Source organism: Tupaia chinensis, unplaced genomic scaffold (genome assembly GCF_000334495.1).
Source record: "Tupaia chinensis unplaced genomic scaffold, TupChi_1.0 Scaffold000627_1, whole genome shotgun sequence".
In the NCBI taxonomy this organism is placed as follows: Eukaryota; Metazoa; Chordata; class Mammalia; order Scandentia; family Tupaiidae; genus Tupaia; species Tupaia belangeri.
In genome coordinates this window covers 478220-491846 of record NW_006160147.1, presented here as the reverse complement: position 1 = coordinate 491846, position 13627 = coordinate 478220, and the positions used below count along the sequence as shown (strand labels likewise).

At 53.1% G+C, this 13627-nt stretch overlaps 1 protein-coding gene across 3 annotated transcripts in view; it reads left to right on the top strand.

The window, feature by feature from the left end:
- The window catches only part of PTPN7 (protein tyrosine phosphatase non-receptor type 7), a 15625-nt gene extending 3651 nt beyond the window's left edge, over nt 1–11974 (top strand). For all 3 annotated transcript variants that reach the window (XM_027776005.1, XM_027776003.1, XM_027776004.1), the window contains exons 5-10: nt 2661–2737; nt 5205–5342; nt 5720–5830; nt 6522–6676; nt 8933–9046; nt 10325–11974. In XM_027776005.1, coding sequence (XP_027631806.1) covers nt 2661–2737; nt 5205–5342; nt 5720–5830; nt 6522–6676; nt 8933–9046; nt 10325–10418 — 689 coding nt within the window. In that variant the 3' untranslated portion in view covers nt 10419–11974. The remainder of the gene's footprint in view (nt 1–2660; nt 2738–5204; nt 5343–5719; nt 5831–6521; nt 6677–8932; nt 9047–10324) is intronic.
- The last annotated feature ends 1653 nt before the right edge of the window (nt 11975–13627 follow it).

Sequence of the window (13627 nt, the reverse complement as noted above, 5' to 3'; positions counted from 1 at the left end):
CCGGACGGACGGGCCAGAGGCAGCCGCACTAGAAAAGGGTGGGCGGGTGTCTGGGAAGGTGCACTGGCTCTTCACTCCTCTCCTCCCCCTGCCAGAAGATCCCCTCCAACTTCGTCAGTCCTGAGGACCTGGATATCCCTGGCCACGCCTCCAAGGACCGATACAAGACCATCTTGCCCAGTAAGGACTGGGGGGGGCGGGTTCGGAAGTGGGCCCTGTCCCTGGGGCTGGGTCCCTTCGGAGGGCAGAAGGCCAGAGGCTCAGCCTCACCAGGAAAGATCCCCCTCAGGCGGAGCATCTCCTTTGAGCAGAGAAATACCACGGCCTGGCCGGGAGAGAAGGAGCCGTGGTCACGGCCACAATTCTATCAGACATCTGCCCTGGGCTGGGCTCTGCTTTAACTCCTTCAACTCTAGGCTCACCGTGGCCCCATGACATTGGTGTTATGCTGTTCTATGATGAGGAAACTGAGGGGTGGAGAAGTCGCATAACTGGCCCCAGGTCACACAGTTGGTGTGGCTTTCTGAGGGGGCTTTAAGAGACGCAGATGGAGGGACCAGCAGATGGCGTAATGGTTAGGTTGCTGGACTCCCCCATAGTCGACTGCAGTTTAAGTCCAGGACCTGGTGGCTTAAAATTCACGGTGGCCATGGGTGCGTCCATGCTCAAAATCCTGAGAGGAGAATGGAGGAGAAGGATTACAGTGTGGTCATCTCCCCTGGGCGGTGATTTCTCACTTTCTGTCTCTCTGTCTGTCTGTCTGTCTCTCTAGTGAGCACATGTGCCCTATAGAAAAATAAAAATCTCTCTTTAAAAAAAGCGAGAGATGCAGATGGAGGCAGGGCAGTGACAGGTTGGAGGGGAGGACCTAGGCTGGAGGGCTTGACCTGCCAGCTGCCAGCCCTTCGTATCTCTCCGGGGCTTCTTGGCTCTCTTCCGTTCCTCTCCCACCAGGACGACCCCTCCTGGGTAAACCACCTCCAGCGACTCCCAGTCTTGAGATCGTAGGTCAGTCAACCACACTGGCCTGCCTCCCACTGACCCTCTAGCCTGGCCTCTGCCCACCTGGGCAGCCCAAGGGTGCTCAGCACTCACCCATGGGTGGGGAGGTGTAGCATTGCTCTAGGCCACCAACCGGCGGGGATAGGTCCCTTTGCCTGAGATTCCCCTGGACCCTGAGGTGCCCCGTCCACAACCAGGCTGGCACAGGGACAGCAAGAGGCTCCTCTCCTCTCCTTTCAAGGCAGCTTCCTCATCCCTGTTTGAGTTTGATTTGGAGAAATCTCTACACTCCGGGGAGAGGCCAGCATGCCCAGCAGCTGAGTGAAATCCGAGAACTAGTCCCACTTCGCCACTGTGTGACCTCAGACAAGTTACTCATCTGAATCCCAGATTCGCCATCGGAAACAAATTCTTCCTCCACAGCGTCTTTTTTTCCGTTCTTATTGGTACAATCCTATTCTATCCTTTATTCATCTTTTTTAATTAATTTATTTATTTTTAGAGTTTTTGCCATAGGGCACATGTGCTTGCCAGAGAAAAAGAGGGAAAGTGAGAAATCCCCCCGGGGGTTGGGGGCAGCCGCACTGCAATCCCTTCTCCTCCATTCTCTTGTGTCTTAGGTGCACATGCACATGTGCCCGGTGTGATTTCCAAGCCGCCGGATCTGAGCCGTGGTTGGCCATGTGGGAGTCCAGCACCCTAACCATTATGCTACCTGCTGCCCCTACCCTATTGAGGCTAGACTATTACAGTGCGTTCCTACTTGGTATCTGTTGGTCCATTCACTTTTCTCCCTAGCCCATCCTGTACAGCACTCACCCTACACAGCCCATCCTACTCAGCTGAGCTTCCCAAATTCTTGCTTTGGTTGTTACTCTCCTGCTCAAAAACACTCTGTGGCTCCCTATTTTCTACACATAAAATAATGAGATAGGCCTCAGATCACCTTCTTTTTTGTTTTTTTTTTCTTAAAGAATGATTTTATTTTGGGGGCCAGCAGGTGGTATGGTGGTTAAGGTGTTGGACTCCCACATGGCAGATAGTGATTCAAGTCCCAGACTGGGCAGCTTGCTTTCTCTTGCTCCCTTTCTCTCTCTGCCTCTCTGGTCAAATTAACAATTAATACTAGTAAATTAAATTATTCTTTTAAAAAATTCTCCCCTAAAAGAATACAATAATAGGCAATAAAAATCATTTTGAATCAGTTTTTATCCCCACACCACCAAAAAACATCACAAACACCCATCTGAAGAAATAATCTTCAGTCACAATGGCACGAGCTACCAATATGCTGCTGCTCAGAGGCTGAGGCCAAATCCAACTCCCAGCTCAATCTAAACAGGCTGGGCTCAAAGGTGTGCACCTGCAGTCCTAATAACTGGGGAGGTGAGACAGGAGAATGGTGACATGGCAAAACCCTATCAGATATCTGTCGCTCTTTGAGAAAGTGAGAAAGCAAGCCGCCAAGTCCAGGACTCAAACTATGGTCAGTCATGTGGGAGTCCAGCACCCCAAGCACCATGCCACCTGCTGGCCCCCAGATCATCTTCTCTACACAAAGTACTGTGATGGGCACGGGAACTCTCTTTCTCGTCCTCTTAGCGTCCACACTGGTTGGCCACATTTCGGATCTGACATCCTCTGATTGTACTTCCTAGATCCCCAGAGCCGAGTCTGTCTCGGCCGCGCACAGAGCCAGGAGGACGGAGACTACATCAATGCCAACTATATCCGAGTGAGTGGCCGGCTGCGTGGTGCAGGGGTGGTGCGGGGGGCCTGTATTTGAAGATGTCAGAGAATACCTTCCACCTGCAGCTGGCGGCTCAGGTGCCGGGGTTTCCTCCCTGCCCCACAGCCCTGCCAAGCGGGGAGGGACATGGAACTGGCCCCAACACACCAACCAAGCATCAGTGTAAAAATGTCTTAGAACAACCCACCAATCTCTTTTTTTTTTTTTTTTTTTTTTTTTTTTTTTTTTGCTCGCTACAGGGCGCATATACTCACCTGAGAGAGAAAGAGGGAAAGTGAGAAAGTACCCCTTGAGGGGGACGGCCACTTCACGGTCCCTTCCTCCATCTTCCTCTTGGAATTTTGGGCTTGCACACACACATGCCCGGAGTATTTTTCAAGCACCAGGTCCAGGACTTGAACCATACAGCTGGCCATGTGGGATCCACCACGCTGCCAGCTGACCCCAAGGCCACCAAGTCGCTTTAACCTACCCTTATCAACCCGTCCACATCGACCCTCTCTAAACCTGGCAGGAACTTAGCATCTGGGTTTTGTTTGTTGCTTTTGTTGCTTTAATTTTATTTCTTCCATGTGTGAGAGAGGGGCAGCACCCCCACCTGGGTCTTTCCCGTGGCCTACTCCCGGTTTCAGCCAGCTGCGGGCATGCATGCACAGGTGTGTGGAGGCACCTCCAGACTCAAGCCCGAAATCTTTCCTCATGGCTCCATCATCAAGGCTGTTGATTTGGCTCTGCACCGCCCCTGCCCACTGGGGAGTTCGCATCACCGAACCCGACCCCTAGCTTCTGAGGGCCAGTTGTTCCTGAGATCCGCATGGCACGGGAGATGCCTGCACGAACGGAGCTCTCAGATCTCGCGTGCTTACTCCCTCCCTCTCTCACCTCCCCTGCCCCACGAGGAGCCCCTCTTTTGTGGAGATGGGTTCCCTAATGTCAAGCCATAAGAACTGCAGGGCGAGGTGGTCCTTGAACTCTCAGCGTCTCAACTCTGTTAGCTCTAGGCAGATGTAGAAGCAGCGCTCTCTGGTAGCTCCAAGTGGGGAGGGCAATGGTCAGGAGTGCAGAGAAGAGAAAAGCCCTTAGCCAGGGAGGCTGTGAGGAATGTGACCGACCATCTGCTCCAGGCCAGAAGTCTGGGTTTCACTTTCATCCGCCCCCTCCCAACTTTTAACATGCTTTATTGATTTAGGAGCCAAACAAAGCAGCATTTGGTTGGTTAAGAAAGACGCCTTGTTGACAATACATCACAGTGCTGTCGAGGGACCCCACAGAGAGCTCGAGGATGGAAAGGACAACCTTTGGATGATATGGTTTAGGACACGCCCTCATTTCTTTAAAAGGGTCCCTCTGCTGGATGAGAGAAGGCAAGAGCTGAGGTTGCTGAAGGGGAGACAGTGGGCTGTACTTTGCTACTAAATATCTAGTGGCAATACTTAAGAGTGAAACATTTTTTCAACAAATACTGAGCCCTGTAATGCACTTTGCACGGAAGAAAGCAGCAGAGAAGGAAGGAAAAAAACATCTAGACACAGCAGCTCTTGACTCAGTATCAGGATGGATGTAATCCACATTATAATCCCGCACAATACTTTTTTTTTTTAATTAGAAAGAGAAAATTTGGGGAACCAGCAGATGGCATAATGGTTACATTGCTGGACTCCCATGTAGTCAACTGTGGTTCAAGTCCTGGACCTGGTGGCTTAAAGCTCACGCCAGGCGTGTGTGCATGTGTGCCCAAAATCCCAAGAAGAGATTGGTGGAGAAGGGATTGTGGCATGGCCATCCCCTCTGGGGGGTGAGGGGGTGATTTCTTGCTTTCTGTCTCTCCAGCAAGCACATACACCCTGAAGCAAAAATCTCTCAAAAAAAAAAAAAAAAAAAAAAAAAAAAAAAAAAAAAAAAAAAAAAAAAAAAAAAAAAAAAAAGAAAAAAAGAAAGAAAGAAAGAAAGAAAGAAAGAAAGAAAGAAAGAAAGAAAGAAAAATTTTTGGTGGAGTCTTGTGGTGTCTCGATAGTTCTGCCCCAGCCTCCCAATTAGCTAGGATTCCAGGAATGCAGATCCCAGGTACTCCCCACTGTATGCCTGTCATCCAGCACCTTAGGTTGGCCCAGGGACTAAATCCAGGCCTCCCCTATGACTTCCAGCCTCCCAAACAGTGGCTCTACCTGTGCGTCACCGTGGCTGAGCCAAAATAGACATTACGCCCAATTTACAGATGAGAAAACTGAGGCCAGCAGAAGCCGGGTGCCTTGCTTAGAGTGACACAGCTAAGAAATGGCAGAGCAGAGATTTTAACTGAAATGTTCCTCAGTCCAGCACTCGTCCTCTCCACCCATTGGCTTCTGGGCTTCTGTGCCTGTGAGTGTCTCCGTGTGAGTGTTCACAGCCGGATCCCTGCTCCTGGGGAGGCTGGGTCCCCAGCTCTCCTCTCACAGCTGCCCCCCTCCTCCAGGGCTATGGTGGGCAGGAGAAGGCCTACATCGCCACGCAGGGCCCCATGCCCAACACCGTGTCGGACTTCTGGGAGATGGTGTGGCAAGAAGAAGTATCCCTCATTGTCATGCTCACTCAGCTCCGGGAAGGCAAGGAGGTAGGAGGCGGAGCCATCCTGGGTGAGCTGAGAAAGGACTATGCCCTCACCCACCACCCACACATTTGCACACGCGGGACTGCTCAGGACCACAGGCCTCCTGGTTGCTGAGACCACCTACAGCTAGCCAGCTCACATCTCTCAGAAAACTCCCCAGATTAGACTCCAGTGAGGCTGTCCGCAGCCCGGATATGGAATGGGGCAGCACTTCTGCAGGGGGCAGTATCCGGAGAGCCAGGGCCAGTTGCTGACTCGCTCCAAGCGGGAACCTGTGGGGATGGGAGGAGGGAAGGGGACACCACCTCCTTTCTGCTGCGCTGGCCCCTGCTCCACTCTGACAGATCCTCCCCTCTGACTCCCAGCTCCCTCCCTCCTAGAAATGTGTTCACTACTGGCCCACAGAAGAGGAGACCTATGGACCCTTCCGGATCCGCGTCCAGGACGTGAAAGAGCACCCAGAGTACACTGTGCGGAGGCTCACCATTCAGGTACTGCCCCCAGGCCAGCTGCCCACAGGGAAGCCATGCCTCCCCCAGCAGCTCAGGAGCTCAGGAGCCAGGGGCTTTTCATCTACACCTCCTGAGCGCCCATCTAAAGAAGTGCATGAGCCACAGGGGAAAGACACACTGGGCACTGTCCTCAGGGAGCCTCTAGTCTAAAGGGCAGGGCCAAGAAACCAAATAGGAACCAACAGGAAGTGCCATCTATCTGTGCGCGGTGGCCAGGGCTGGTGGGGACGGCAGAATGGGGAGCCCCACTGCAGCGATGAGAAGGCCTGATGGAGGTGTATGATAATAACACATGCAGACGTGCGCTAAACACGCCGTTCCTTGTTGGGTGTTCTTCAACAGCGTTCAAGGCATTTCTCTACCAACTCGTTCTCCTCCGACCAAACCAAGGAGTAAACCAATGAGACATCACTGGCCCCATTTCTTTGGGGAAGAAAATGAGTTTAAGGGTTTTGCCCAAAGTCATGTGCTTGTTAGAGGCAGAGCTAGGACTTGAACCTGGGCCTTTCCCCTCTTCCAGGACAATGTTGCTTCTAGCATTTCGGAGACCAATTTGGGGAGGATTGGCCTTGCTTGCCCTGAGTCAGTGACTCTCCCACGGGGTATTCCCAAACTTTGCCAGACTCCTTTGTGCCCTGATCCCTGCTTCTCAGACCTGTCTCTGTCCTAGTACCAGCAGGAGTGCCGGTCAGTAAAGCACGTCCTCTTCTCAGCCTGGCCTGACCACCAGACCCCGGAATCAGCCAGGCCTCTGCTGCGCCTGATGGCCGAGGTGGAGAGCCCAGAGACAGCGGCCAACACGGGGCCCATCGTGGTACACTGCAGGTGTGTGGCTCTCCCTCCACCACAGTCTGGGATGTGCTCTCCTCCCCTGCCTGCTGGGCCTCTCTTGGGAAGGGATCTGAGCAGGACACCATCACGCATGCCCCGTTCCTACTCAGACGGGCCTCACTAGGTCATAGTGAGTGCCCTGTTCTCAATCCCTCCTTTATGCAGAACCTGGAGGTCTGGGCTGCACAGCGAGGCATGATCCAGAGAGAGGGCAGAATATCAGGAAGCTCCCAGTCTGCTGGGGAGGAGCTAAGCATGGCCCCTGCTGTTACAAACTCATTGATTCCGTCAACAAATATGTATCGAAAGCCTATTATTATTAGGCACAGGGTTAGATGCTTAAACAGTGTGATCTCTTCCCCGGTGGGGGTGTCTGGTGGGAAAGAGCAGGTCACACCACTGAATACGAGACAGTAGGACGAGAGCTGCGATGGGGCAGCACGAGGAGCCTAACCCAGACTGTGGCCAGAGGAGACTTTCCAAGGAAAAGGCCATCTGAGTGAAGCTCAGACCTCAAAGGTGCATGAGCCAAATGAAGAGGAGAGAGGGAAAGCCTTCCAGGTGGATGGACCAGTATCTGCAAGGCCAGAGGGGAAATGTTAAACTGATACATTCCTGGAGTCGACCAAGAGAGTGGGCCTGAGGTCATGTGTGAGGGGCAGGACGAGCAATGAGCCTGGGCAGCCAGGGAAGGCCGGGAGACGAGGGGCTTGTCGGACTGGCTGAGACCTTTGGATTTGCCATTTTATCTATTTATGTTTTGGAAATGATTTATTTCATTTTATTTGTTATTATTATTATTAATTTTGACCAGAGAGAGGGAAAGTGGGAAAGCAAGCCACCAGGTCTGGTACTCAAACTGCAATCGGCCATGTGGGAGTCCAGCGCCCTAATCACCATACCACCTGCCAGCAAGTATTTTATTTTCTTTTTAAATATTTGCTAGAGGGTACATGTACTTGCTGGAGAGAGAAAAAAAAAAAAAAAAAGAAAAGAAAAGAAAGAAAGAAGGAAGAAAGTGAGAAAGCACACCTCCATGGGGAATGGTCATGCTTAAATCCCTTCTCCATTTTTCTTTCCGTGATTTTGAGCATGTGTGTACATGCACTGGCATGTCTCTTAAGCTGCCAGTTCTGGGACACTAACTGTGCAGTCAGCCATGTGGGATTCAGCCACCTTAACCACCCCGCCACAGGCTGGCCCGGATCTGCCATTTTAAAAGAATCCTTTGGCTACAGAGTGAAAGGTGGATTGGGCTGGGCTGGGGAGATGCGTGATGCAGGGCACAGGGCTGCAGACAAGACCATTTGAGAGTACAACTCCTAAATAAAACAGGCACAGAGACCACAAGGACAGACGGGGGCTCATGAGCACGCCCCAGATGGCGCTGGACACCAGGCTGGGGGTCGTTATTGGCTTCCATTAGGGGCTCACACGGGAAGGCTTGCAACAGAAGGGACAGCCCTAGAGCTTTTTTTTTTTTTTTTTTTTTTTTTTTTGAGAGGTTTTCGCTATAGGGCGCGTGCGCTTGCCAGACAGACAGAGAGAGACAGAGAGACAGAAAGCGAGAAATCACCCCCAGAGGGGATGGTCACACCACAATCCTTTCTCCTCCATTCTCCTCTCGGGATCTTGGGCACGCATGCACATGCGCCCGGCGTGAGTTTTAAGCCACCGGTCCGGGACGCGAACCGCGGTTGACTACGTGGGAATCCAGCGACATAGCCATTACGCTAACTGCTGGTTCCCAGCCCTAGAGCATTTTAAAAGAGAGGGCGAGATCTCGCAGAACACAGAGAAGACGGTGTGGGAGGGAACCAGTAGGAAGCAGAGGGGCTGGTGTGGGCAGCTGAGGAAGGGGGACTGAGCTGGGAGGAAGTCACAGTTAGATAAGGGGGCCCGAGGGGTGGCTGGCCCACAGAAGGGGACCGTTGGAAACCACTATAGAAACCACTATAGACTACTGAGCAGAAGAGAGATCATCAAAGCATCCACAGGGACTGGAGATGACCTGGAACAAATAGGCTTACAGTGAGGTAGTGTGAAATGACAGCTCCTCCAGGGCCGGCCACCTGCCCCCAGCAGAACCCCAAGGGGGTGGAACCAAACACATTGCCACAGTTCTCCATCCCCGTAGCCTCAGCCCCCAGATGGAGGGGCCTTGGGACCCTTCTCAAAATACTCTGGAGTCCAGCCTCCACATTCCTTGTCCCCCTGTGACCTCCCCACCCCCTCCCCGGCTACCTCCAGTGCAGGGATTGGCCGGACCGGTTGCTTCATTGCCACTCGGATTGGCTGTCAACAGCTGCAGGCCCGAGGGGAAGTGGACATTCTGGGCATCGTGTGCCAGCTGCGGCTTGACAGGTGGGTCTGGGGTATGAATAAGACCAAGAACATTGACCAGTGGCACAGGTGACTCCTGGGCGCCGAGCACGTGGGGACGCACCACCATCAAGCACTTTCTGCTTGATAAAAAATAAGGCCCTTTTGCTTAAAGAGTTATTTATTTTGCTGTTAATACCCAAGGGAGAATCTCTATCTGGATTTTTTTTTTTTTTTTTTTGGAGAGATTTTTGCTGTAGGGTGGTATGCTCACCAGAAAGACAGAGAGACAGAAAGTGAGAAACCACTCCCCGGGGGGGATGGCCACGCCGCAATCCCTTCTCCTCCGTTCTCCTCTTGGGATCATGCATCCGGCATGAGTTTAAGTCACCCAGTCCAGGACTTGAACCACAGTCGACTACATGGGAGTCCAGCGACATAGCCATTACACTAACTGCTGGTCCTTCTATCTGGAATTTTAGCCTCAGGGCCTAGAACAAAATATGCCACTCTGTGAAATTGCTCTGAGCCTTCACTCTTTCTGTTTTTGCTTTTCCCAAATTCTCTCCTTAGGGGCAAGTTGAGAAGTAGAGTTTGGTGGGTTCTAGACACCAGCCAGATGTAGGCGATATGCGGAAACTCACTGGGGTTGCAGACAGGGCAACCAGGAGTCACGCTCTGTAGTGTATTCCACAGAGTTGGCACAAAGGGACTTCAAAGAATTTCTGGAGAAATGGAATTACAGTACAAGTTGACTCTGTTGCAGAGAATGTTGAAATTCAGTTTTTTCATAGTACTCATTTTCCGTGAGCTTTCCGAAGCTGGTATCTCTCTGAGCCGCCATTTCTTTATCTAGGGAGAGGTGACAGCTCCTGTCCCAGACAGCTGCTGTGAGAAATGACTTAACCTGCCCAGAAGTGTTTTGGAAAACAGGAACTACTATACAGATGTATGAATAAGTGTTGTTACTTTTAAGTTATTGGGAAGAGAAAAACTGGAGGTTCAAGAATATTCCTTTCAGATATCTGGTCTTGCTCCAGGAGCTGAGTGGGTTAGGGAAACCAAGGTTCAGTGGGGGCATCTCCCCCTTGGCATGCCCAGCCGTGGGCTCAGCCCTAGCAAAGGGCAGAGGGGCTTCCCTCTCGGGGGAACCTGAGGGCAGCAAGGAGGAGGAGGAAGCAGAGAGGATGGTCCTATGAAGGACTGGCATGGTCTTTGGAAAATTTGGAACTTTCCCACCAGGCCCACGAGGATGTATGTCCTGAGCCATCAGTCAGCGCCCAACTTCCTTCGCTCATGGCCGTGTGTTTCTCTTTGCAGAGGGGGCATGATCCAGACCTCGGAGCAATACCAGTTCCTACACCACACTTTGGCCCTCTATGCAGCCCAGCTGCCCAAGGAGCCCAGTCCCTGACCCTGGACCCCTCCACCAGCCCAGGTGCCAACCTCCCCTCAGGCCTGGGACGGTGGATCTGGGGAGAGTGTGTCATGCGATCTGGGGGAACCTCCTACAGGCATGGGGAAGGGGTGCCTCCTCGGTGGCACTTGTCACAGGAACCTACGTCAGCAAGGATGAGGGCTAGACCCCGAGTCTTCACTGCAGGCCACTCTGCTTCTTCTAGAGGCTGCAAATGGGTAACAGGGGCTTCCCAAGTCTGTCTGAACTCAGTTAGGAGCCAGCACTCGCTGCGGGCATAGGAGCTCAGGGCCCCCGCTGCCTTGTCTAGGACCTGGATGTAAAGTGCTTTGCTGCCGTAAAAGAAAGCAACCAGAGAATCATTCCTAGAGACCATTCCAGCTGGATCTCCTTCCTGGGGCTGGCCAGAGAGTGATCCCAAGACCGTCCTCCACCCAGGTGCTCCCACAGGCCAGATGCAAGACTTGGGCGAAGTCTGGTCCTGACTTCAGTCAGATTCTCAGTTTCCCAGCAGGGATGCTCTGTTCCCCCACCACACATCTGTGAGGGCTGGACAGCACCCTAGAAAAAGAGAACCAGCTCCCAGATCCCCCCTGCTTCCACACGTGTCCTAAGAGCAGGCGACAGCTGCTGCCAGGCCTGTTGACATCTCGGGAAGAGGGAACATGTGGGGACCACTCAGAGGCCAGGAGGGCTGCCCCTGCCTCCATAATTGCTCCCATGCACCCCAGCTCCTCTCTGGGGAGGCCCAGTGTTCTCTACTTTGCTCCCACGGCCTCAGAGGATAGCGAGGTACCCAGGATGAGGAGAGAAGAGAGAGCTGAGACTGCTTTTCGGTAGCCAACCCTGTGGCTCCTTCCACACCCCGCGTCTGCAGAGCACACCCGAGAGCCTGGTGTTTCCACAGACAACCAGGGTTATAACCACTCATGCAGACTCGGGCTCAGACTACACTGGGACCCCTCGCCATGTACCCCAGAGGGCTAACTCTCCTCTTCCCTCTCAGCAGCACCTCAATTTCCCCAGATCTTTTCCAGAGCAGAACTATACACCCCAGGAAAGCTTCCAAAATACTTCCTTGAATCCGAGAGGGGCTCCCGTCCCCTCCTATCCCATCTTTAGATGAGGATGAAGGTAGAGTACCATGTCATCCTCACGGATCCCAGTTCTCTGTGGAAGCCCCCAGGAGCTGGATCCTGCAGAGCAACTGGGCCTCCTCCTTCACGGCATCCCTTCACAGACCATGAGTGCTAGACTGAGGTTGATTTTCCTAATGCTTCTGCCTCCCCCTGCCTTATGGCCCTGGGATGGGTTTGCCTGCCCCTACACCTTCCCTAAGCCCAGTAGAGGCTCTGCTAGCTGTGCCTAGGAAGCTAGGTGGAGGGCTCTTAAGTGCCTAGTCCTGCCCTCAGCTCAGACGCAGCCTGCAGGGAAGCAACCACAGAGCCCCCAGGCTCCCCTCCCAGGCTCTGTCACTTCAACCCCGATTCGAAGCTCAGAGGACACAAGCCCTGGAAAAGTGGCCAAGTGGGAAAATAAAGACATCTTGAAAGACTGGCCCATTCCTTCTTTCCATTTTCTTCTTGGGCCTCTGGGGCCTCTTTGCAGCACTAGAGAGAGAAGAGCTTCTGTAGACTGAGAACAGGCCACAAACCTTTCCCTCTGGGATATACACCTTTCCAGCACTTCCATGGAAAGCAAAATGGCAGTCCACTCAGGAAGGGAAACAGACGTGTGCTGTCCTGGTCTGCTCAGATTGCCGTAACAAGATAGCGAGACCTACGCGCTTAATGAGGAATAAGGATTTCTCACAGTTCTGGAGGCTGGGAAGGCCAAGAGCAAGGGGCCTGCAGTCTGGTGAGGACCCACTTCCTGCTCACAGGCAGGCCCTCCTCTCTGTGTCCCCTCATGGTGGCCAAGGTGTGGATTGGCCTATACTCATGCTCACATTCTCTCTCCTCTCTTTTATTTATTTATTTTTAATTGAATGTTTCTTTAAGAATTATTTTATTTATTTAAATTTGACCAGAGAGGAACAGAGAGAGAGAGAGAGAGAGAGGGAGGGAGGGAGAATGAGGTCGGGGACCTGAACTGTGGTGGGCCATGGGGAGTCTAATGCCCTTAACCACCATACTACCTGCTGGGCTCCTTTCACCTCTTTTACAAAGGCACTAATCCTATTCATGAAGGCCCCACCCTCATGACTTCACCACCTCCCAATACTGTCCCTGTGAGGACCTCAGCATATGTATTTGGGGGACATTAGCATCATAACGCGCTCCTTAGGAGGAAGAGAGACGCTTAGAAAGGGCAGAGACTGGGAAGGTGGCGCTTCATAAGCCAGACTGCCATACTGGTCTAGGACCGTAATTAACCCACCTTGGCCTTGTGGGATGACTGGGAGTCACCCAGCTCTTGGGCAGGGTTGGCAAACACCCTGATACTGATATTACTAATGTGTTCGCCTTCAGCGAAGACGACTATCTGCAAGGACGTTTGAAAATGAAGCCCAGAAGCGTGTCCCCCTAGCTGGAGTCTGTGCTGCGGCCTGGGACTAGCAGGGTCCAGCCCGCAGGTGAACAGTACTCCATGCCCCCCTGCCCCAGCAGTAGGCCTGTGGTTAGCTCCTACGAGGGGGGTCACCGAGGACTCCTCCAGGGGCCCCACAGCACCCGCCATCCGTTCTCCTGAAGAAAACTTTACCCCCCATCACGATGGTGCCTGTTTTGGCGTCACGGTGACTCTAGTTCAACTCAGCAGTCAAGTTCAAACAGCAACCTCGCTTCAGGCCCGTCTCCCTAAACAAGCAGTCTGGACAAACTGCTTCACAGAACGAGAAGGAGCTTTTAAGGCCCGAATACAGCTGTCAGTGCCCGCTGGGCATCCTCGAGAGGACAGGGCCCAGCCCAGAGATGCTGAGACGGGGTTCAGGGACAAAAAGCCTCGATCTGCCTCTTTCATGGAGGGTGCAGCTTTGTGTCGCGGAAAGCGGGCGAACCACCCTTGCCCAGGCTGGAAACGCTCTGGAAAGCGGGACCTCGCCCACCTCCGGCCGACTCCCCTTTAAGAGAAAGGGGGTGCCAGGCAGGGCGCGGCCGCTGCAGGCCTGGAAGACAAAGTAGGCCCCGAGCGCCCCTCGACGTCTGCTGCCCGCCAGCCTCTGCCCCAGAAGCCCCAAGGCTCCCCGCCTGGCCAGCAGACGGGGC